The sequence below is a fragment of the Protopterus annectens genome, chromosome 13.part0 (genome assembly GCF_019279795.1).
Source record: "Protopterus annectens isolate FY-2018-M chromosome 13.part0, PAN1.0, whole genome shotgun sequence".
Taxonomy (NCBI): domain Eukaryota; kingdom Metazoa; phylum Chordata; order Ceratodontiformes; family Protopteridae; genus Protopterus; species Protopterus annectens.
In genome coordinates this window covers 685,036,763-685,062,030 of record NC_056747.1, presented here as the reverse complement: position 1 = coordinate 685,062,030, position 25,268 = coordinate 685,036,763, and the positions used below count along the sequence as shown (strand labels likewise).

Sequence of the window (25,268 nt, the reverse complement as noted above, 5' to 3'; positions counted from 1 at the left end):
GCCTCGTTGTTTGAGGGCTTCCAAGATGTCTGCAAAGGAGACATCATCTGAGGACGACTTAGGGGACCCCTCCGCATCATCAAGATCGGTGTCCGACGTGAGAAACTCATCGGGGGAGTCGACGTGCTTCCTCTTGCACAGTCTTTTCCTTGGGGGTTCCTCCGAATAAGCTTCAGAGGGACCTCCAGGAGGGGGGGAAACCCCACTGGGGGTGACCTCAGGCCCCGGGGCTCCGCTGTCTAGAGACAGGGGGACTACCAAAGACCCAGTCTCCGTGTGTAGGGAAGGTGCCGGTGAGACCATGGAGGTAGCCAAAGAAGATTTGGCCAAAGCACTCCTCATGGCCCTGAAGGCCGGACCGCCAGAGTCCTGGGAAGGTCCAACCCCTGTGGCCACAACAGTAGACGGTATCCCCGCAGCCGACGCACCGAGAGGAAGGCTCGGAACCGAAAACATCGGTCCCGAAGCGTCCCCCCCCGGGGCCGACCGAGGAGGTCCGTGTACCGAACTCCGACTCGAGAGCCGGGGTTGGAGTAAGGGTCGGAGCCAACCCGAAAACCTCCATCAGCTCCACCAGCACCGCTCCAACGGTGCCGAGGCTGTTGGAGGAGGAACCAGAACTACAGGGTGGGCCATTGGCTCCGAAGCCGAATGGGCTGGAGCCGAAACTAATTTCTGGAATACAGGAGACTGAAACAGTCTTAGGAGCACCCTGTCGATGTCCGAATCTGACATCTTGGAAGATCGGGAGGAGACCGACCGGGCCCGAACCGACTTCTCCTTCGGCTCCGAAGGACTAGGGGACCGGCTCCGAATAGACTCGACCAGTATTGGTGCCGAGGGAGATTCCAAAACAATTTCCCTCGGTGCCAAGGAGGGCTTCGGCGCCGAAGGGGAAGAGTTTGAGCCGGCAACCCTCATCGGCATCAAAATCAGTGGAGCCGATGAAGGTGACCCGCCTTTCGAAGCCCCAGCCATCGGCTCCGAAACCAGAGGAGTTGAGACTGGAGGCATCGAGGCAGACCGTTCCGCCCTCGGCTCCGAAGTCCGTGGAGCCAATGGAGAAGCCTGCCTAGATTTCTTACTGGTCGGTTCCGATGGACTGGTCGGAGCCGACGATTTCTTTTTCTTAGCTGGAGAGGAAGAGGAAGATAAGGCCTCCTCGAAGGAGGGTTTGATAAGCCCTTTTAAGATTAATTTATTCTTCCTCTCTTGGAGGACCCTAGAGGAAAAAGCGTGACACACGCTGCAAGACTCCTGTAGGTGTCTGGCGCCTAAACAGTACACGCACAAGGAGTGATCATCGGTGATGGACATTTTATAATTGCATCTCGTGCACTTCTTAAATCCTGAGGGTCTATGCTCCTTAGACATAATGCCTGTAGACTACTCACTATAGCAGAGAAAAATACAATGTATGTCACTCAGAAACAGATTTTCACAACAATAAAGAAAACCTTTTCTTATATATTTTTTTTTTTTTTTTTTTTTTTAACGAGAGGCGAAGCCCAAGAAAGTTAAACAAATAACAACTACAACTACAAATACACCAAAAAGGAGGGCCAAGAACCCTCTAACTCAAACAGGTACATGACCTCCAAAATACAAGAAGACTCACTAAAGAACTAGGGGAAGGCCCCTCTAACTTAAACGGAAACCTTTCCCTGTTCAGTCACACAAAATTACCACAAAAATTTTACAAAAACACACTTATACACAACGATAGCTGTTAAAACAGCTTTTGGGTAAAGATTAAAGAATTTCCTGACAGAAAAACTTTCAGAAAAAAGCACTTAGCTCAGCCAAGTTCGAGACCATGTCCTAGCTTGTAAGCAGCAAACGAGATCTGGGGAAGTAGTGGTGGTGCATCCTGGGATAGAGAATAGCTCAGCCAATAAGAGGCTTCGCTCTATAGCATAGCGTGCCGAGGCGGAGCCGAGGATCAGCTCCGAGCCCATCAGTACAGAATGTAGGCGAGATAGGATCACATAACATCACTATGCAGCACGATTGAAAAAGCTAAGACTGTTCTCTGTTGCATACCGCTTTCTCAGAGGCGACCTCTAATGTACAGAGCCATGTCCAACCCAGAATTGTTGAACATGCTCCATCTTAGCAAAACCAAATCTACTCGAGCTACACGCTCTAGGGATATAAACCTCAACACAACAATGAATAGAACATGCTGGAGGGATAGATTCCCTTCGCAGAGACTTCCCTTACTATGGAACAGGGTCCCGATCTACATAAGACAGAGCCCCTCACTATCACTCTTCAAGAGGAACCTTGATGAGTGGATGGGTAACAGAAAGTTCACACCGGGGATCACACCAACAGCACTACTAGATAGGGGCCAAGGGTACTAGCTGCTAGTACAAGGGTCTAGGGAACTACTAAAGGGGCGGTGAATACCACACAACGTGGCTGGGCTAATATATGCCTTCAGGCAGATAGCCCAGTACCAACCTATGAACCTATAAGAATTCACTACCTACATGGACTAAAAGGCAATTTTAGAAATTATCTTTCATCCAGCTACACTGCGCTTTTTTCTCTGTATTTTGGCCCTTTGGCAATGTGGGGGTGCCAAAAATACCATCCCAATGGTCCTTGGAGAACGGGCTTTCAATCACTGACAACTTTCTAATTAGGGGTTAGGCCAAACGTTTCTCCATTCAGTGTCAAATGGCAGAACTGAACCTCTGATACATATGGCAGTCTGACAATGTGCTCCTCTCCAAAACACAGTTAAGCTACTGCAGGTCTTACCTGGAAATTTGATGGTCAAATATACACTTAGACAATTTACACAAGATATGCAAATGCAGGAATTTCACCAATGAAAAAAGGATCACAATCAAAACTGCATTGGCAGCAAAAAAAAAAAAAAAGAAGAACTGGGGGCCTCAGGGATAAGGATGTGGTATCTTGGTGAGTTTTGGAATAGACTGTGCATATAACCAAGCATGGGGTTTACCAAAAAAATGAATTCCAGTTGTGCAGTGGTGCAGCTCCAAACCTGTAAAGAAAGGCCATCAATGTCAGATCACTAGCTGTGTGTTTTCAACAAATGCCATTTTAGATATTCAGTTTCACCTTAAAGTTTGTGTGTGTGTGTGTGTATATATATGTATATATATGTATATATATATATATATATATATATATATATATATATATATATACATATATAAATAAAATGTTCATAAGTAGGTTCTAGGCTATCGGCCCAAGGGCCTAAGTAAGCCTAGCCAACAAGGTTCCCTGACTTACTCCACTCAAGAAAGTTAATTTCCTGTGCCCCTGTCGAGCAGAGCCACAGAAGTGATCCCCGGGGTCTGTTTCCTATTTCCCATCCACTCATCAAGATTTTTCTCGAAGAGTGCTAATGAGGAACTTTGCTTGACATAGATGGGTAGCTTGTTCCAGAATATCGGAAGTCTCTGGGACAGGAATCTATCCCTCCAGCATGTCCTGTTCATTATGGTGACAAGGTTTAGGTCCCTAGAGCATGTAGCTTGGAGGGATTGGGATTTCTTTAGGTGTAGCATGTCCAACCGCACTGGGTTTAACATAGCTTTATATGTTAGGCAGAGATCTCCTCCGAGTAGGCGATATGCTACAGAGTAAAGCTGGAATTTTTTGAGACGGCCAGTGTAGGGCATCTGTTTGAGGACAGTAATCCTCTTTGTGAGGTACTTCTGTGGCCTTTCCAGCTGCTGCAGATGTCTTGTGAGGTACATTCCAAAAGGGGCATTGTACTCTATAATGGGTCTAATGAGTGGAGGAGAACAATGACCTCTTTTTTCCTGGATGAGAACCCTTTTGTGATGAGGTGTGCCACATAGAAGGATTTCCTGACTACTATGGCAATGTGATTATCAAAGGAGAGACTACTGTCCACCTGAGTCCCAAGGTCTCATCACACAATTGGCGTTAAGTAGACTGCCGTTTATGTGGTAGTTCATGGGTACAGAGTTTTTACCAAAGGGGATGACAATGCATGCTTTGGCAATGAGCCTGAGGCCATGGCTCTGACACCAGGCATCTGTCTCAGTGAGGCCCTTCTGTAGGATGTCCACATCATTTGGGGACTCGTCTATGGCTCCTAGTTTGCAGTCATCTGTGAACTTCGTTAGCCAGAGGCCTTCTCTGTTAGCTGTATTTCAGAGAAGGGACTCTGCATTCTCCTGTATAGATAGATATGGGCTCTTTAGGGGGTGAGGGGGGGGGGGGTAAAGTTAGCACTGAACCTATCTGCCAGGATGTTGGCAATTTCAGTTGGTTCTGTAACTTTCGTGCCGTTGTGCTGTAGCTCAGAGCAGATCTGGGTGTTGCCATTGAGATTCTTGGCTATAAGTGCTTATAGAGTGCATTTGTGTAGGATTAAGCAGTCATAACTGTATTGTCCATCTGCATGGGTGTCATGAAGTTCACCACTTCTGTCTTAAGAAGCATGAAGTTGACTTTGGAGAAATTTTTTACCATGGTTTCCTTAATGTTGGGTGGGGGCGGGATGCGGATATCTAGGGTGATTAGCTTATGGCTGGATCTGACCAACGAGGAGTTAATTTCGGGTGTGGAATACTGGTCACTCATGTTGGTAATGACTAGGTCTAGGATATTGTTGCCCCTGGTGGGGGTGTGGATAAGTTGATCCAGGCACTGGAATTTATGAATTCCAGAAAGCGTTGAGCAAAGGCGATGGTATATGAGTAGTTTTCCCAGTTAATGGTCGGGTAGATGAAATCTCCCATTATTAGGGTGTTTGGTTGAACCCTAATATTTTCCAGGATACCAAGAAAAGAGGAGTGGGAATCCTGGGGCATGGCAATTTGGATTGCAGTTTTGCCCAGAGTTAGTTGCACTTGGATAACCTCAGATGCATTATGCTGCACAACTAGCCTGGAGGTATGGATATCCTTAATGAATATGGACACACCTCCGTCTTTGGGGTTCAGGTCCAGGTTAGATGGCCGAAAAGTGTGGTATGAGTTATAACCTGGTAATGCAGGGGTGCTCTCTAGAGCCTTGAGCCAGGTCTCAGTCACTGCACAGATATTGATGTTCTCCATTTTAAGGAGTGCCTCGAGTGAGTGCATTTTGAGATTTAGACTTCTAGCACTGAGTAGCATTACCCTCAGTTTTTGCTTGCCTGTTCCTGTTACAGTGGTAAATTTGTCAATTGTACCTTGCCTAAAAAAGGCACTATAGGGCCGGCAATAGCCTTAGCCAGTATCCAGAATCCCAAGGGCGACAGGTGCAGGCCATCCCTGGCAAAGAATCGTGGTCTATCGACCATGTTGTCCCAGGCAGACAGATACTGGATCTCCTTAGAATGACACCAGAAGCTTAGCCAATTGTTGAATTCAATCATTTTGCCCTTGTACTGGGATATCATTCTGGGCGATGGCAGGATGCTACTCAGGGCTAGGGTCATTCCTGCCTGGCCTACAAGATCGGACAGCTCTTCCATGTCTCTTTTCATGTAGTCCAGGGAGGTACCTCTCAGGTCGTTCACACCAACATGGACAATGACAGTGTCATATTTGTAATTGTTATTGAGTGACCTGAGTGCATGGGTTATGTGGTGGATCCTGGCACCTGACAGGTAGCTGACAGTAACCTTCTCCTTGTTTAGCCTGGTGAGTGGGACATCAGTGTGCCTGACTATAGAGTCACCTATGACTAGTGTGTTTGGTACGTTGGTTTGCCTTATGGGCTGTGTTTATTGGCACACTGAGTCTGTGGGGTATGTATAATTTGGGTTGTGTTGGGGGGGGTGAAGGTTGCTTGCTTTTCTGCTTTGGAGGTCTCTGCTGCTTGAGCAGATTATTATTGAGAGCCTCTGTGAATGTTTTTGTGTTTCTACGTGTGGATTTTGGTGCTGTAGGTTTAGTGGGACTATGTGATGCCTGTGGTGTGGTGCAAGTGTTTACCTTCTCCTCTTGACTGACAAGTTCAGTCTTGGTTGGAGAGAGCCTTACCTCCAGTTTAGCTAGATAAGTGTATCTCTCACAGGTTGTGGTGTTGGGTGGTAGGAGAGGGTTGTCTGTGTACATGAGGCAATTGCTACATTGCCTCAAGATGCCCAGATTCATCAGTTTGACAGGAGAGAACACTGGGAGCTGACCCTTGGACATGCCTGAATAAAAAACTACTTTCCTCTAGACAAGTGAGGAAAGTGAGTATAAGAGCTGTTTTTCTCTAAGCAAGTGAGGAAAATAAGTACAAAAACTGTTTTCCTCTAGGTAAAGAGGAAGGTTGAGTGCAGCAGTACATTGTAGCTTATTTAGTGCTAACAACAAGTTCTGAACAAGTGCTGAGCACGAATAAGCAAATTCAAGTGCTAAAACTAAGAATATGTACCTGGATCTTGTGGTAGATAGGCTACCTAGTGCTTACCACTCACACTGATAAGGGTAGAATGCTTCCCTCCAAAACAGAAAGGCTTGGGGGGGCTCAGAAGCTTACAAACAGTCCTGGATACAGCAAATCTGTATCTGGACTAGACTAGTTATGGGAAAGACGGTAAACAAGTGCAAATGAGGGATTTTAAACCAGTAAGTTGAAAGATATGGAAATGGCCAATAAACTACAATTTCTGGGTCAGAAACCACTCTTGTGGTAGATAAGCTAGAAGGCTTCCTTTCAACACAGAAAGTTTTGGGGGGGGCTCAGAAGCTTACAAACCATCCTGGATAGAGCAAATCTGTATCTGGACTAGACTAGTTACAGGAAAGGTGGGAAACAAGCGCAAACGCAGGCTTTTAAACCAGAAAGTTGAAAGAGATGGAAAAACTGCCAAACGGCCAATAAACTACAATTTCTGGGCCAGAAACAACTCTTGTGGCAGATAGGCTACCTAGTGCTTACCACTCCCACTGATAAGCTAGAAGGCTTCCCTCCAACACAGAAAGGCTTGGGGGGGGGGGTTCAGAAGCTTACAAACAGTCCTGGATACAGCACACCTGCATACGGACTACACTAGTTATAGGAAAGATGGGGAACAAGGGCAAATGCAAGCTTTTAAACCAGTAAGTTGAAAGAGATGGAAAAACTGCCAAAAAAACTACAATTTCTGGACCAGAAACCACTCTTGTGGTAGATAGGCTACCTAGTGCTTACCACTCCCACTGATAAGCTAGAAGGCTTCCCTCCAACATAGAAAGGCTTTGGGGGCTCAAAAGCTTACAAACAGTCCTGGTTACAGCAAATCTGTATCTGGAATAAACTAGTTACAGGAAAGGCAGGAAACAAGCTTAGAAATTTTTTTTTTTTTTTGGTTTGTTAAGTGGAAAGGGAGAAAGGAGAAACAGAAGATAATTCAAAATTAAATAGCTAAGTGGCTTGCTCTTCACAAATGTTCTCTCTGTATTGGGTAGAATGAGCTAGTGACACTAGACTGGGGGAAAAAAAAAAAAATATATATATATATATATATATATATATATATATATATATATATATATATATATACATATACACACACACACACACACACACACACATACACATGTATGTATGCATGTGTGTGTGTGTATATATATCACCTACCATTAGATTGGTAGATCGTGGCTAAGACTGACGTGTATGGCTGATCCATATTGGTCGACACCGCATAAGGTCGACAGTTGTGTTTGACAGAATGATGCCCAGAGGAACAGAAATATGTCCCTTCCCCAGGTATTGTGCAATCTCTTAGTCAACATTAAGTATGTCAACATAATGCTGAATCAACTCACCCACTATATATACACACAAACACACACACGTGTATCTATGTGTGTGTGTGTGTGTATATATATATATATATATATATATATATATATATATATATATATATACATATATATATATATATATATACATATATATATATATATGTATATATATATATATATATATATATAAATGTGTGTATGCGTATCTGAATCTTGCAAGATTTGGTAGCTGCAAATTATGGTTGTCATTCAGCAGAATTTAAGAGATTTCTGATTTTCCTTTGCATGCTTCTAAACCCTCATCCCAGCTGGCTGGCAAGGGCAGGGGAAATGTCTGCTGTCCTAAACCCAGGGCACGTATGCTCTTCTACATGCCCACTATGCTGTGCTAGAGTGCAGTACACTATGTGGGTAGGCGGACTCCCACAGTTTCCAGATTTCATGTAGAGTGTGCATGAGTGATACCATTCCTCAGATAGTGCTGCTGCATTGTAGCCTGCACCAATCCCTCTCCACAGAAGGGCAAGCCTAGATTGCCGATTCCCATCTTACTCTGTTTAGTTCCCCCAGCATTTGGCCTGTTAGTCAAACCTGGGTCATCTGAGGTCAAGGTTGATCTCTCTACACTACAGAGCTGACATGGAGTACAGAAGCTTTATTACTTGGTAATACATAAAAGAAGAGCAAAACAGGATCAGCATTTATTTGCCTATGTACACTTTGAGCGTGGTGAGAGAGAGAGAGACACAGGGAAAATAAATAAATAAATAAATAATGTCACATCTCGGTGTACAAATGCAGGACAAAGTTACCACAGGCACAGAAATACATTTTATTTGGGTAAGCAAAATGAGAAGGCAGCCGGGTATTAGGCAAAACTGTTTTAATGAAAATTCTCAGAAGGAAAGTAAATTTGTGTAGTGTTACATTCTACTTGATAGTGTAAACTCTGCGAGAAAACCTGTAGTTACAAAATCACACAGTGAAGTACTGAATGCAAAGAAAATATATTAGTAAGTTATTCTTCTAATTTCTTCTCCAGTCTGAGGCAATACATCTATAAAACAGGTTACACAACAGTCATTGATGAAAACAGCACAGAAAGGAAACAGGTTCATATAAAAATGTTAAGAATCATAGTACATTAAACTTCCATCTGCTATACTGAAAGAAAGGTTATGGTGAGCAACTGAGAGTGACATTAAATGCAGAATTTCACTTTACACATCAAACATAGAAAATGTATTTCAGTTTGATTACACAAAAGGAAAGACAAACTGCTGCAATTCCAATAAGGTTTCCAGGACTATGACATGATAAACGTTTATGCATATACCTCCAGGGTCATAATCCTGCCTTCAATGCAATGATGCAGCTACAGTGCCCAGAGGGTGACATACATAGCGACAAATACTTGCAGAAGTGAGGTAGCTTATAATCTGGGCAATACTCCAGTTATCAGCTAAAAATGTAATTGCAACTGCACCCTGTATCAGGATGGTCATCAGCAGATAATTTAGAAACTTAACACACATTCAGGTCTACTTCCAGTTACATGCTCACTGTTTTTCTGTAATATTTATATATTTTTACAGATCTTTATTCACAACCGATTCTAGCCACTTGCTATAGCAGGCAGTAACATCAGTGTCCAGCATCTGTGGTGTCACAGGTTGCTGTGGAGATAACAGAGCTGCCTACTAGCAGTTGAACTGGGAGTTGACCACATGCCTGGACAAAAAGAACAGATGGGCTGGGAGAATGGAAGCACATACTTAAACTGCAACATCTGCAATGATTAGCATTAATGGCATATAAAAGAAGGGAAAACACAACAAAGACAAATGAATTTGTGTTTAATTATGATTTTTCAAAATTATCTGCCCTAGGAGAGCCCCGCACTTAATGCAAATGCATGCAGTTCAGCAATGTGGATCACTGAATTTAAAGGGGTACTATCCCATTCCCAAAGAAGTCATGGCCATTTTTTTCACTCGGCAGAACAGGTTTAGTTTATAGTGCATACGGACTTTTACCTAATGGGATTAATTTAGCTGTTTTAAGTTTCAGGTATCAGGGTCATAATCGTCAGACATCGGATTTTCCTACTACCATGGCCACCCAGACTCACAACACATGAGAGTGGATGGAGATGATATGATATTTAAACAGGTATTTTTTTAAATAAAAGTTAACATTCTCAGTGTACAGTTCCTGAGACAGTTTTTACAATAAAGACACTTGCAGGTTGGGTTCTGAATTAACAGAGGAGGGGAGGTAACTTGGTGGGGTAGTCTGATACATAAACATACAAAATTAACACCAACTGCCAAGTTAACTACAGGATTGCTGCTTATTACTTAGGAAGGACATTCATGCTGTAGTAACAAATTAGATCAAAACATGGAAACTTGTTTGCTCTTCCCTTATTTCAGCTGTTTATAATGTATATTCTGTTGATTCACAAAACAAAGATGATGTACATACGCTTGGAAAAAGAGGAGTGAGGAAAAAGTGCCAAAATGTGTCCATCAATATAAAGGATAAAAGTTATATATGACCTTCACTCAGATATGTTTACTTTACCAAGCTCTACATTAGTTTTACAGAGAATGATAGGAACTTGGCTAGTCAAGGAATGGGACACTGCCCCTGTACCTATTTTTGGATTGATGGTTTGATGATGCACTTAATTCTGGAGATATGTACCATCTTTAAAGCTTGATTTATCTCTTCACATAGGATTTTAAAGCTGCTTAATAAACAAAAAGTCAAGCTACATGACACCGATGATTTAAAAAAGCAGATCCACATTTTACATCTCCATTTTTCAGACAAAAATACACGACTGGGTGCTATGTGGGCAGGTGTCAGTGTTTGAGGGACACTAAATTTATCTGGCACCTCTCTTCATGGAGATCTGCTCCTGTGGCCTTGTTCCTGCTTTGAGCCTCGACATGTTCAGGACATATTTCAGAGATGTTAAATCTTGTGCAAGTCTGGATTAGCAGATTACAAAAGACTCAAACTATCAAACCATCTTGTTTGGAGCTTTTAGTGGATATTTTTTAGTTTGGGCTTATTTGAGACATTTTCTGTGTGCTCTTAGTAAACATAACTCTGTCGATTATGAAGTTAAAATTTAATATTTGCTTAGAGTGCTTATTTTAAAAAAAAAAGTTTACATTACTTGTAATTTGTTTGCTAAGATCATTCTGTTTTTTTTTATATTGCTTCCCTTTGAAATGTATATAATAAACATGAAGTTGAAGAATCTGCAATGAGCTTACCGTTAAGAAAGGAAACCTTCAGTGACATTAACGAGAATGGTCCACTCTTCTAGAGCCCTGTGAAAGGGGTAAGATTCAAAAAGGAATGAAGAGTTTGACAAATCAGAAAAGAAAACAAAGACAACAGTACTGGGCTGATTAGGGAAGGTAACACAGAGAAATGTAAGAAATGAACAAATGGACCAAAAGGGAATGAAAGAGAAGAAAAAGATCTAGACATTTTACAGAAAGATAAAGCACAAGACTTAGATGCGACACTTCTCAGAGTATTCGAACATCTAGCAATTATCCTTGCAGAAAAATTCACAGAAGTCCTTAATAGACCTCTTGCCCTGTAAACTTAGATTTCACTTCCACAGAAAACTGGTTTTGCCTTGGGCAGTTCTGCTGAGAACATTCTGACAAATATCTTGTGGAAACCCTCAGTGCATTATTTCAGAAAGTCGCCAGATACAAATGAATGGCCATGTATATCTGCTAATAAAATGAAAAGCCACAAGTACATGAAAGATAAAATTAGGCCATACGCTTTCAGGTTTTTTTCCCTGCCATTCACAACATGATGGGATCTTGGGTAGATTTCTCAGAGGCTCGCTAAGAGAGTGCTGAATCTTCTGTTAAAAGATGGCACTGCTATAGTAGCTAGCTGCTCGGACTACAGTAAAGCTAGCTTTAAGGTGCCTACTAATTCCCTGTTAATTTTATTCAGTCTTTGCAAATGAGTGCAACTCACTAGACATGAATACATGTTGTCAGAGGTGACCTGATTAAGTGATTTGCCAAAAGCCACAACGTATAGAAGTAAATGCTGTGAGCAGTAAAGTCAAGTGGCAGTAGGATGCAGCTAGTTTACATGCATCCCATTACTTTAAAACTTTGATGGTAGTGTAAATAGGGTAGGGCAAAGGGGGTGTAACTGCGACATACTGCTCAATCAATATTCATTACTGTACTGGCAGTCGTGCTGGTAAAAAAATGAATTTCAATACTGTTCTTCAGCAGTACTAAAGTGCTTTTGAGCTTGGCATCTGTTAAAAGCTGCAGTAAGCAGCTTGTTACAATTTAAAAGTAGTTCTGTTAAGGCAGTGAGTCACAGAATTGGAACCAGACTGGCTCCTAAATGTTGCCAGCCAGAATACTTTCTTTCTTTCTTTTTTTAGTTGAAGAGCTGAGGGGGTAGGACAACAGATTCAGCGTTAGCACTGGGTGCTATATGAGCCAACTATGGCTCTGCATTACAACCATGACATAACAAGTTTGACACTGAGAAAGCAGCCAATTACCCTCTAGTTCATTCAAAGATGGTGATTGTTTGACTGGTGACTGCTGGTTTTATCTGCGTTTGACTGATCAAGCCTAACAGTCTGAATGGGCTTCTGACAAAAGAAATTATAACTTAAGATTCTAGTGAACTCAGAGATGGTTGCATTTGTAAACGGATGGGATTGCCCTTTGCATGGCGGTTTGGGCAGCTTTGCCACTCCATATAAAGGAATTTTACCAAAAGCTTGATACATTTGTTAAGTTCAATTCATCATGCTTCATCAAACTTAGTGTCATTTTTTTACACAACAGACAGCTGGTATCACCAAGACACTGATCATAAGGGGATTAAAATACTGGGAAAATATCATAAGAAAACAATTATTTCTGAATATTTGATTTTGATATGGTAATGAATTTCTCCTGAGATGAAAGTCATTGCAGTGTCTGTCACAAGTTACACAGCTGTGCAGCATGGTTGTAACTAATGCAGATTTATATTATACTATGAAGAGTGTACTATGCAGGTAAGCAGCGACTAATACACACCAAATGTGTGCTTACTCCTCCTGTTGATTTCTCATTGATTTTCTGCCATGGTAAGGACTACAACTAAATAAAACATCACTATAAAAGGGACTTCAAATTTAGATGAAGGGAAGTACTTTTGTGTTGGAAAACAGTAGGTACACAAACTAAGTATGCCAAAAATATTCATTCAAATCATTCTGATAGACAGGTAAGAAAACATTTTTACTTGGCTCCTTGTTGAAATGTCCACAATCAAAATGCCAAGTGCCAGGACTAAAAAAAAACAAAAAAACAAAAAACAAAACAAACAAAAACAGCAGTGCAAATCTTAAACATCTCTCTTCTTCTTTAAACTTATTTTTGTGAGGAGGAGGAGGACAAGCCTCCATGCAACCCACCCGTGAACTTATATATACGGACTCCAAGATCGACATAACTCAAGGAAAAGGGAATACTTTGTGAAATGGCCATCTCAGATTTGGTATATGTAAGTTTTTTTTGTTTGCCATTAAGTCTCAGCATTTTGGGACTAGCTATAGAGAGTCCTGACATTTTAAATGGTTACCATTTCACTCCATTTCTTCCAGAATGAATGCTGACTGTAGCAGACTCTTTTACTCATAATATTTGTCTGCATGAATTCACCAGAAGCTCTAAGGCACAGCCTTCCAAAGCAAAGGAGGGCTCAACCACCCACACCAAAATGTTTTCATCCTTTCAAATAATCGAGCGGAGCTTCATGAGACGGCTGCTCCAGAACCAGAGTAAGTGCTGGAATGACAGGCACATCCATCACAGTATGAACAGCAAGATGCTAAAAGTGGTTATTATTTTACTTTATCAAGTTCTAGTTCTCCGCAACATCAGTGACTGTCACAGTATGTCATATACAGTCATACGGATGTCGTTACGGGAAGGTGCTGCCCACATGCTTAGGGAACCTCTTTTAGTTTAGGGGAATGAAAGTTACTTCATCCATATGAAGACAGCCAAAAGATTAAACCTGGCCAAAGCACTGAAATGCGCAGGACCACGTGACACTCTTCGGCACTCATCAAATAAACTTGTAATCAAAACACACACATACACAGGGAACCAAATGCCCATCGCAGGTTAGAAGATGTGCTTCTCTAGCAAAAGAACAGACTTCCAAGTGAAGACTGGAAAGGATAGTTTGTTAATGAAGGAACACAGTACTGTCTTGTGTCACTGGCGACCTGTAGTCAAGAAGAAGTCGCTTAAGGGTCACCATGGACGGTTGGGATTATATAGCCTAAGACCTGATTCCCTGCCTAGGAGGGTAATTGCAAGACACTGGAGATTGTATCACATGGCTGACACTGCAGTAAACAGGTGTTAATGGAATCTGTTTAAGTGGAGGGAAGCAGTGTGGTATACAGTGCAATGTTTGTGTCACGTTATTTATTCCAGTGATATCAATAAGCATCACCCATTGCTGTGAAACAAAGGTGCTTGCTCTCAAATGAAGAAAATCTCGGCTGAGAAGTAACTGGGGGAAAGAACTCTCCCCTGCTGTAAATGGATCCTGAAATCACTCAGCATCATGAAGACCAGGAAAGGTCTCTGGGTCTGCAATACTGGTCACTGGATCAATCTTGGGGAGCAAGCATGATTCATAGCAGGTGTAGGATCTGTGAAGCAAGTCAGGATGGATTCAGGATCTGGGATCCTGCTTTCACTGAGTCGTCAGAAGGAAGGGAGACAGCCACCCTGAAAATGAGGAAAGTAGGCTCTACAGATAAATATTTCCCCCTAAAAAAAAATAAAAAAATAAAAAAAAATGCAAAGCAGAATCAACATGTGCTGCAGCAGTTTTTCAGAAACATTGTGGGGACTTCATTCAAAAAGTTTAACACTGAATTCATATAAATCATTGTTGTATGTAGATGAATTTTACTCCTTTGATAGAGCAAGAGAATGTTATTTTTGCCCAGATAATGTAAATACCAGGCCTGAGACATACCAGTGTGTATTTTTTTTTTATTACTAATAAACTGGAGTTCACAGTTTCATATATTTTACTAACAGCTACAATATCTATGTATTTTACAGAGGGGGACATGGACACACACATTCTCTCCTCCCCTCTCTCTCTCTCTCTCTCACAGTATAATGTAAAAAGATTATGGAACTGGAATATCTTGTTTCAGCAACCAGAATGGCATTACTATAAACAAACCTATTATGCACACTTCGTTAATTAACGAGCACAGTCTCTTTAGATCGAAGACATTGTCAAATTAGCAAACACTACACAGGCCATGTGTCCCTTATACAAACAAAACAGAGAAATTGCTTGTTAACTTTCATCTGTTATTGTAGAATGATTAAGCCAGAAGTCTGATTGATGTTCTGCGGGAACCACAGTTTCCGTATGACAGACACCATCAATCGGGGGCATGAGCAGCTCTTCTGAGTGCCTTAATCAAATCTGGTAGCATTAAGTGTGGCACACAGGTTGCTCCCATCATGCAAGATAGAGGCCCTAAGACTTGCAAAACCTGTGCTTTCATTCCGAGCTTTGATTAGAATTTCTCCTGACAGTGCTGACAAAATCTTGGAGGTGAGGTTATGAGCCCCCGTATCATAATCATCATTTTTAATACTTTTGGTTCCAAATTATTCCCCCGCATACTCCTTGCGCAAGCTAACAAAATTAAGACAATTACTCACAACAGACTGCACCGTGTGTTTGAAGTCAAAGCTCTTAATGGAGTAATTACTCTTGGCAGCCTAGCCACTAATTTCAACCTCAAAAGCTCTTACCAGAGTTTCCAATTATGCTCAACACATCCAAACTCTAAGGCACACGGCAGCCCTTAACAATTCTAAATTGACTATGAGGACAGTCTTGTCATAGGTCATATGTCTGTCTGTCCATCCAAACAGTTAAACTAATAGTGATTACATGTGGCAATAGCAGTGCTAGAAAATACTCTATTTAGGAAATATTTAAAATACTTTTATATGACAAACAAAATTGCAAAAAAATTCTGAATCAAATTAAAAGATATCTAAGCAAAGGCTGTGTATTAAAAATGCACATGAGAACTTGAAAAGAAATCTACTGAGGAAAAAAAAGTAAAAAAAAACAAAATGCCACCCTAATTACACCCAAGTAACCAATGCTGACAACATCTTAAGATCTAACAAGAACAAAATGAGGGGCTATATTGCTGTTGCATCCTTCTAACACACCCAGTCCTGAAGTACACACAGTCTTGTACCTCTTTAAGTAGATTAAACTCCTGAAGTAGCTCAATGTTATAATTAATTGAAATATTTTTTCTTGATTATTTTCAGGAAATAAAATCCTCAGCTTCTTACAAGCATTTCAGCAGTTACCCCTTCTCTGCAGGGTGCAGTTAACCAATAAAACTGCTATTTCAGGGCACAGTTTTATGGTACCCTCAAGGTTAGATGAATTCTGAAATAAAAAAAAAACTCTGCATGTATTTAATGATGCAAGAAGAAAGGCAAAGCTCATACTGTGATGTAAAATGATGAGGGGTCAAATTCCTTTCCATCTAGCTCAAGTTTTTTTTTTTATTTATATGTATATTTAATGTTTAAAATGTGCTACTGTTTTAGAAAGCAATTACTAGTACAATACTTAGAACAATCATTACAAGTGAAATAACATTTAACAATGACGTATTGTGAGACAACTCAAATCAAATATTCAGATTCCAAATTCTGAGCTCTACTACGCAGTTAAGCTGCGGCAGCTCCTGTTAGAGAGAGAGGTCTGAGGGATCCTTACTAATGACTGCTTAGACTTCTTAAATTAAGGCATAAAACACTAGTAACTGAATTTACTGACTGCAAATACATGTAGTGTAAATCACTTCATCTGCAGTGCTTCCACAATAATAGATTCAACAATTTAGACAACATATATATATATATATATATATATATATATATATATATATATATATATATATTTTTTTTTTTAATTCTGTACCATAACTGCTGATGAATCCATTGTCAGGAACGCACACACAATAAAATTTACTAACAGGAATAGTCAAGCAATTAAATGATTACTTCTAACTGTACTGGAGCCCACTGCTGATATCTAAACCTAGGGAATGTGAAGATTCTAGACTACAGCACACAGAAGCTATAGCTTACTTTTGTTTCACCTCTGTACTAGAAGCACAGATGCATCAGGATCAAAACTAAACACATGGGAAAATAGGCAATGACTGCGTGTCAGCTGGGCTGGTGTTAGTAGGAAAAGTCCCTTCAGACACTGTAGCACTGAGCCATCAGCAAGCAAGCAAAGCCTATACCATGAACAATGTCAATAATCAATGACAAACTCTGAAAATGTCACAGGTTTGCTATTTCTAGTTGACCAATGCCCTTTAGCCATGACAAAAACACCTTTTAGACGAAACAAATGTTAGGAAGAAGTAATAACAGAAAAAAACTGCTTCAAAAATGTACAGTCCAAGGACCTCCCATTTATGACCAGTGTTTTCTGTGAGACAAACATACAGTGTGACCAGGGCTTGATTATTTAACTATCAGCAGAAAAGGAGTCCCATACTGTTACCCCTTCCAATGTGAAGCAAGGGTCAGTTTTAGTCAGGGTTCAGTAAACAAACAGGACAACAACAGATTCACTATCCTAATCTACACAATATGCAAAAACAAAGCAGTAAGCATCATCAGCAGCTCCTACTCACATTATGGCATCAGTCTTCCTGTCCAGCTGAGGAGAAGTGCAGCCCAAGATTTCTCCAGGTGACAACGGTTTGCACTGTGGGACAATGATGTCATATTCTTCACTCAGCTCCTGGCGTGCAGCCTGATAAGGAGACATAAACAGCAACACATCAGTGAATGTACAACACGTATGGTTTTTCAGAAAGCCTCCACTAGGCATGAAAAGTAATCACAGACTATTTCCTGTAATTGGTGGAAGATCTGTCCTGATGAAATAAGGTACTTATGTGACAGGAAGGCACTAATCCACTTAAGATGATGATGATGCCTTAACATCCTCCTCAAGAAACAATGCTCAAGTTAGAGTCTCACATTATGTTCATATTGTGGTGGCTGGTCTGGTGCTGAGAGAGTTTGAATCCCACTGCTGCCAACTATATGTCATGCCAGATATGTTTGGGACAGGGGGCCATGGTCCTTGGATCTACTCCACTGCCAGTAAGTAGATCTGATGGTTGTCAAGGGGGATGGCCACTCAAGCCACACAGTTGCACAAAGCAAGTTATATGCAACTACAATTCACACTTCCAATATGCACAAAAAGACTTCTAGACTACATACTAATCAGTTATTGAGTTCAGTCTTTGGCCTAGCACCCCAGATCCCTTTCTCACTACTTTCTCCATCTCTCTGTGAATATGTCTCCAGTTTCAAAGAAAACAAACAAATCACACACACACTTCACATGGAAGGTTGGTAGAATTCTCCACCTTCCCACAGCTGTCATCCTTTTAAGCTAGCACTGCTATCACCCTAGATTCAGCTAGGAGGCAAAATACAAGTTTATTAATAGTAATATGCAGAGCAGTCTGACCATTTAGAGGTGGATACCAGCAGACTGGCATTCTGCAGTGCTAAACAATGCAGTTTCCTCGAGTCATAAATAAAACATACATAACAGTCATGAGATATTAAAAGTTAATAAATAATGAGCTTAACTTAGAAAATAAAGATGTGGACAGCACTAACAAATTAAATCTGGAGAAGTAAAATCACTTGCATAAACAACAGAAAAATAACTGTTCGGGCAGAATACTTTAAGAAAACCTCTAAACATGATAAATATACTAGCTGTCACTAACTGAAAGAATACTGGAGCTTAACTGCTAAGTTACTGCAATACTATATAAAGCAGATTGCAGACAGCAATTTACACAGATGCTGCCATGGCAACATCTAAGCAGGACTGACTTTATATACTTTTCATCTCATCTCAAAATATATATTTTGTGTTATTATTTATTTCTCATGTGAACCAGGGCAATAACATCATTTTTCTCATATACAGAAGTAAACACAGAATTTTACTTCTACCTTCTTCATGTTTCTGGGTTGAATTTCCTGACTGCATAATGTATGTCTAACTCAAAGGTTGCAGCTTTCATGCAATTACAAGCAACCACAAATCACAAACATGAAACATCTCTGCATTTCATCGCACAATTATGGCATTTTCAGGGAGAATATAATTTCAAGCTTTATACATATTTTTGTTTAGATTACATAAAAGAATAAATACAATTCATCTATCATTAAGACACCTTATAAATGCAATTTCACAATGCACTTCTCAGTGAATATTTTACATAGCTTAAATACATGTTAAAAATGTGTTACAGTCTGAGCTAAGAAAGTAAAACAAACTACAGACATCACATTTAAATTCAAGCTTCCTCAGCCCATGGCATCACACACACACATAAGCTATACTACTAAGGATCAAGGGGTACATTGTGTGCCTACTGACTAAAACAAAATGTAGGTAAAATAATTAATACTGAACCATCAGAGTCACAACCAAAAATATAGCAAGTGTAATTAGTAGAAACTCCAAGCAATTAAGACAAGGAAACTATTGAAAAATAACCTGTACATTTGAGGAGATAGCTTAGTGTTTCACAAACTGCTACAATAGAGAGGTTAACTAAACAGTATAATTACTATACATCATCTTATTTTTCTTTCGGTTGTTCCCATTAGGTGTCACCACAGTGGATCATCTGTTTCCATTTCTTCCTGTCCTCTGCATCTTGCTCTGTCACACCAACCACCTGCATGTCCTCTCTCACCACATCCATAAACCTTATCTTAGGCCTTCCTCTTACCTGGCAGCTTCATCCTTAGCATCATTTTCCAAATATACCCAGCATCCTTCCTCAGAACATGTCCAAACCAACGCAATCTCGCCTCTCTGGCTTTGTCTCCAAACCGTCCAACCTGGGCTGACCCTCTAATATACTTATTCCTAATCCTGTCTACCCTTGTCACACCCAGTGCAAATCTTAACATCTTTAACTCAACCACATCCAGCTCTGACTCCTGCCTTTTTGTCAGTGCCACTGTCTCCAACCCATATAACATAGCTGGTCTCACTACCCTCTTGCATACCTTCCCTTTTACTCTTACTGGTACTAATCTATCACAAATCACTCATGACACTCTTCTCCACCCACTCTCCCTGCCTGTACTCTCTTATTCACCTCTCTTCCATACTTGCCATTACTCTGAACTGTTGATCCCATGTATTTAAACTCATCCACCTTTGCCAACTCTACTCCCTGCATCCTTACCATTCCTCTATCCTCCCTCCTTATACTTCTGTCTACTTTCTTCATCTCTCTGACAATTCCACGTCTTCTTCACCAACCTCTTTCTCTGTATACTCTCCTGTACTTCCTCATTCCACCACCAGGTCTCCTTGTCCTCCTTCCTCTTTCCAGATGTCACACCAAGCACCTTTCTATACATCATGTATATAAAATAAAGGGCTAGGGCAGAAATAGTTGAATGAATTTAACAACTGGCGTATTTTCCTGTACTGCACCAGATTTGGTATGCGAATAATGTGTTGTTTTGGGTGTTTTTTGTGGGTATAAACTGCAGCTGTAGCAGATAAAGATTATGTACTTAAAACCTTCTATGAAAACACTTTCTCCTTAGGGAAACAGTTACATCACCATAAATATTTTCACAGTTTGATCAGCTGAATTGTCTATATTAGGTGAAAGAGATGAGTTACAGATTTGAAGAGCAAGGATGGACTAAACTACGACAGACTTGATTAGCCACATGACCATAAGAGCTACTATCTTGCCAGCTAAATTAAGCCTCCCTTGCACACAGAGTACATGTACCTTCAGACTTAAGACATAAAACTACACGAGTGCACAAAACGAGGCAGACGTGTGTTACTCAGCTGATGCATGTATTACTTGTTTAGTATGCAGATTTGGTAACCAACATGTAAACTGTGGTTATTTCATCTGCAGCCCAGCCAATGGGAACTTTAACAATTTTATGCTGCGAAAGTCAAATAATGCTTTGATTGCAAATTAATTATAAATAAAGCATTTTCTAACTTCACTTTGGCATTCCTTTCCTGGATATGTCTGAATTGAAACAGCTCTCCCCACCTACTACAATAGGTGACACTGGAGGAAAACGGGTCTATATTAGATGAGCGAACGCTTAAAAAAGCAAACGCTGATTGATCGACCTTATGTAAGCGAAAGCTTACAATCTCGAACTGTCAGATCAGCGATTTTTTTCCTAGGGAAAAAAATCGCTGATCCAAAAGACATACACACAACACAAGCACACCAAACAAACAGAAATCCACACACATACACCTAAAATTTGACACCTAACCCTACACTAAACTATGCACACACCACTAACTATCCACTTACCTTAACCCAAACCCTAACCCTAAGTTCTGTCACTATCGCACACTCACCTCACCCGCTCCCTAACCCTAACTCACCTAAACCCGCCCTAACCCTCACGTCCACACAATCGCACACATACCTAACCCGAGCCCTAACCCTAACTCACCTAACCCACCCTAACACTCACATCCACACAATCGCACACTTACCTGAATCCGACCTGTAACTTTCCACCACAGCACTGAAAATGCCGAAGGAACAGAAACGGACAACCGAATTCTTTCTCTAGGAAAAAAATTGGGTTTCTGTTGCTTTGATTGACCTTATTTTAGCGAATGTTCAAAATATCGATCAGCGTTCGCTGATCTAATATAGACCCGAGGAAAACAACTAGATAAAGGCAGAATGACCACTACCTGACTTGTTTTTCTACACTGGAATGAAATAAAACTGAGGTCACTGAAGGCAAGGGGACACAAAGAGCTGTGTTGCGCCCTTGAAGCAAAAAGAAGCTGGTGAGTATCAAAGGGCATACTAATACTGAAACTTTTCAAAGTGCTGGTGAGCTTATGGGAAGTAAGCTTTTTCTATACAACATCCTAGGAACAAAATAAATAATTCCATCTTTGCATAGTCCTAACTGGGGAAGTATGCGTTATCTAGCCTAAGATAACTCTTAACTGTGGGTAGAAAAAAAACAATCTCCTGCCGCTTTTCAAAGTTTAAAGACAGCTGGGTGAAGGGGATTAAACAATCCTGACATCTTATGAAGACAAGGTCGAAGCACAGGAATTAACAGTACTAGTCTAGGACTGAAACAGAACTGCATATGCAAATGAACACAGCAAGGAATGCAATGTTGTCACTTTACAAGAACCTCATAAATGTAGGCAAAGCAAACTTCCACATTCACAAAGTCTTGTTAGAACAAGTGGGATAGAAAAGAAATTTTACAAGATCTGGACACAATAGGAGAATCAGTGTGTAAGAAAAAATATGCCCATAGCACAGTGGAATATGGATATTAATGCACTCTCCTAAAATCTACAATTTCATAATTTATGATGCAAGCAATGCAACATTTGGTATTCCTTTTCAATGAAATAAAAATGGATTTACGTGAGCATGCAGTAACTTGACTTTTCTAATCCCTGTGCTGTGTACATTTTGGACAATCAGGCAAGAATATTTATCATACAGACACACACACAAATATATATATATATATATATATATATATATATATATATATATATATATCTTAATCACAGAGATATTTTAATGTACACCTCTTACACTTTGTAAGTGAGGCAATTTGCATTATGTTAAAACATATTACAGCTTTTGTCATTTGGTAAAGTAAGGACCCTTCTCTTTCAAATGACGTATATCTACTTCAAGATATGCTTTCAACAGGGGGAAAACACAGTTTAGCAGAGATAACAGGCAACCTAATATCAAATTAAGAATATTGTACACAAATTTATTCCATTTTAAGATTTTTATGAATTCGGCTGAAAGCACTGCTGTCAATTATGGTGATTAATGACCTGAAAAATTAGTATAGAATGATGCTCAGAATACATGCTGCTAAAATAAATTATTTTATTTCTGAACCACTTTTGTAGGTTTTTTTTCCCACATACAACTAGCTCAGTATAGATATTCAAAAGACATTTGATTTTATTTCTGCTTAGAAAATGTGCGCCAGAAGTGTACAGTCCTTGTTATTTCCAGCTGAGATGACTAAAGGTTAAGCCTTATTCCGGAACAGTGATCCAGGTGTAAGTGTGAGCTCGAGTTAATGGCAGCTGGGAATGCTGGAAGGCAGTGGCTGTTGTCATCTCCTGAAACGGATACAATTATTTCCTTAAACAGAATCATGAACTGTTTTATACAGCAAAAGAAACCACTGTTTTCCAGAAGAATACACACTTATCATTCAGGGGGGGAACCAGGGTATTTTAATTGCTGTATGTGAAAATCCTCTTAAAAAATGAAGAGGAATGTGATATACCTGCTACAACGTAAAATCTGTAGGTAGGTGTGTGTGTGTGTGTGTGTGTGTGTGTGGTGGTGGTGGTGGTGGTGGTGGTGGGGGTGCACATTAAATTCCAAATCTGAATATGAAGAGTACAAAACATCTCTCACTTTCCTAACGTAAATCATACATGCTGGGTAGATGGGAGTGTTTAGTTTTAGGTCAGCTTTACATCTTCATACATAATTCAACATATAAGAGACGAAAGCAGAGGCAATGAAAAGCAAATAATCTAGTTCACTCATAAGAAGATCTGTTCTAAACATCAGTCTGTTAAGATTCCTGGAATTGTGAAAGCTAAGAATCTCGTCAGACTTTCAGGCAATATACATAATGCATTCAGCTAATGATACTGAGTTTGGGAACAGTGTTCATTTCTACCCCATACATTTGTTAGTAAGGCAGCATTACACTAGTACTTTTACCTGCTGTCATCTACACTCTAGCCTTATGCGAAATTTTCCAAACACTGATGCTCACTAAAACAGAAGCTGTTGTATGATGAGTTATAACCCTTGCATATTCCCAGGAAACCATAAGCGTCAAGAAGTCATAAATAATTCAAGAAGTTTCATTATTTTTACTTAAGTAAATGTCATAATTCATCAAGAAAGAGCAGAGTTAAATGTGCAGTTTTCTCTCTAATGTTAGTTTTCAGCAGGATTAGGTGGCTTTTTGCAATTTATTGACAGGCAGTCATGACTGTCTAGGTGAGCACATCAAACAGCATGATCTGATGAGAAGCGCATGTATTCTGTTTGTAAAAGTCACAACAGGACCTAAATGTGAATTCTATGGACTTTTGGACTGATATACATGGTCATAGACGATAACAGTGTGAATGTGTGACTCTGTCTAAGCATCTGTTTGGAGTGGCATCCATAAAGAGAAGCTGTGACGAATAAAAACATCATTGCCTGCACTATCATTTCCCTACCTAGTACTTAGGATGCTGATGCTGGTTAGACAGTTGCCTATATTCTACTCTAACCACAAGAGCTTTCTTTAGTCTGTGCCTCTGTATTTTTAAATTCTATCACCATCTCTAAGCTATCTCATCTCTAACAGATATCTTTCATGTTTCCACCATGCTCATTCTCTCCCTGTGAAAAAACACCATCACATTGCACCCAATCCAACATTTATATTCAAGTTCCAACCTATCATCTTGCAAATCTTTTTTTTTAAATACTACTGCTCTTTGAATTTTGTAGACCATTGAAGAGGCTTTTTTTTCTGATGATCCCCTTTCCTATATTGCAGACTTCTGTTCAAATACAAAACTGAAAATAAATACAACTAGTAATTTCTAATAGATCCACTCCAAGGTGCAAAGTCATGTTATTGGAAAATTAGTGTGGCTCTCAAGAAACATAACATGGGAGTATCTAACTACATACTTCACAGGGAGTGATATCACATACCCCATGCTGTGGTACAGGAGGAACTAACTTTTAATAATGTATCGGTGAAGTAGTAAATGCATTGAAAACTGCATTTCCATGAAGCTGGGTATATACTGAGTTGCAGAAACAATTTTCACTGTTTGTAATGCAACATATTCACAGAAATCCACAATGTACTTATTGCAAATATGTAGAGCTCTTAAGGAAGTCACAGATAGCAAGATTTCTTCTGCTTCCACAGTGCTAAAGTGCCATCAGTGTGAATACTGTGGCCACTAGCACTGCAGCTTTATAACTGTCAATGAACACTCAAGCCAAATGTCCCATGGCGTACGGCCATGGTTAGTGAAAAATGTGCACTTGAGTCACTGTCAAAGAGCAATGTAGCTAATGCTGCAGCATCAGGTAAGTCACTATTGCCAAGTACTGTGGCCAAATGTGGTCTAATACTACAGTCAGCATCACTGAGCACTCTGTACTAAAGTCACTGCCAAAAAACAGTGTGGACACTGGTACTGCAGCAATACAGAGCTACTGTCAGGGAACACTGTGGCCAATGGTAATACTGCACTGTATCCACGGTTAGT

General features: G+C 40.3%; 1 protein-coding gene across 1 annotated transcript in view; it reads right to left on the bottom strand.

The window, feature by feature from the left end:
* The window catches only part of LOC122787586 (2-(3-amino-3-carboxypropyl)histidine synthase subunit 1-like), a 2,760,216-nt gene that overhangs the window by 2,116,414 nt on the left and 618,534 nt on the right, over nt 1–25,268 (bottom strand). Inside the window, exon 3 of the mRNA XM_044054371.1 lies at nt 17,527–17,648. Coding sequence (XP_043910306.1) covers nt 17,527–17,648 — 122 coding nt within the window. The remainder of the gene's footprint in view (nt 1–17,526; nt 17,649–25,268) is intronic.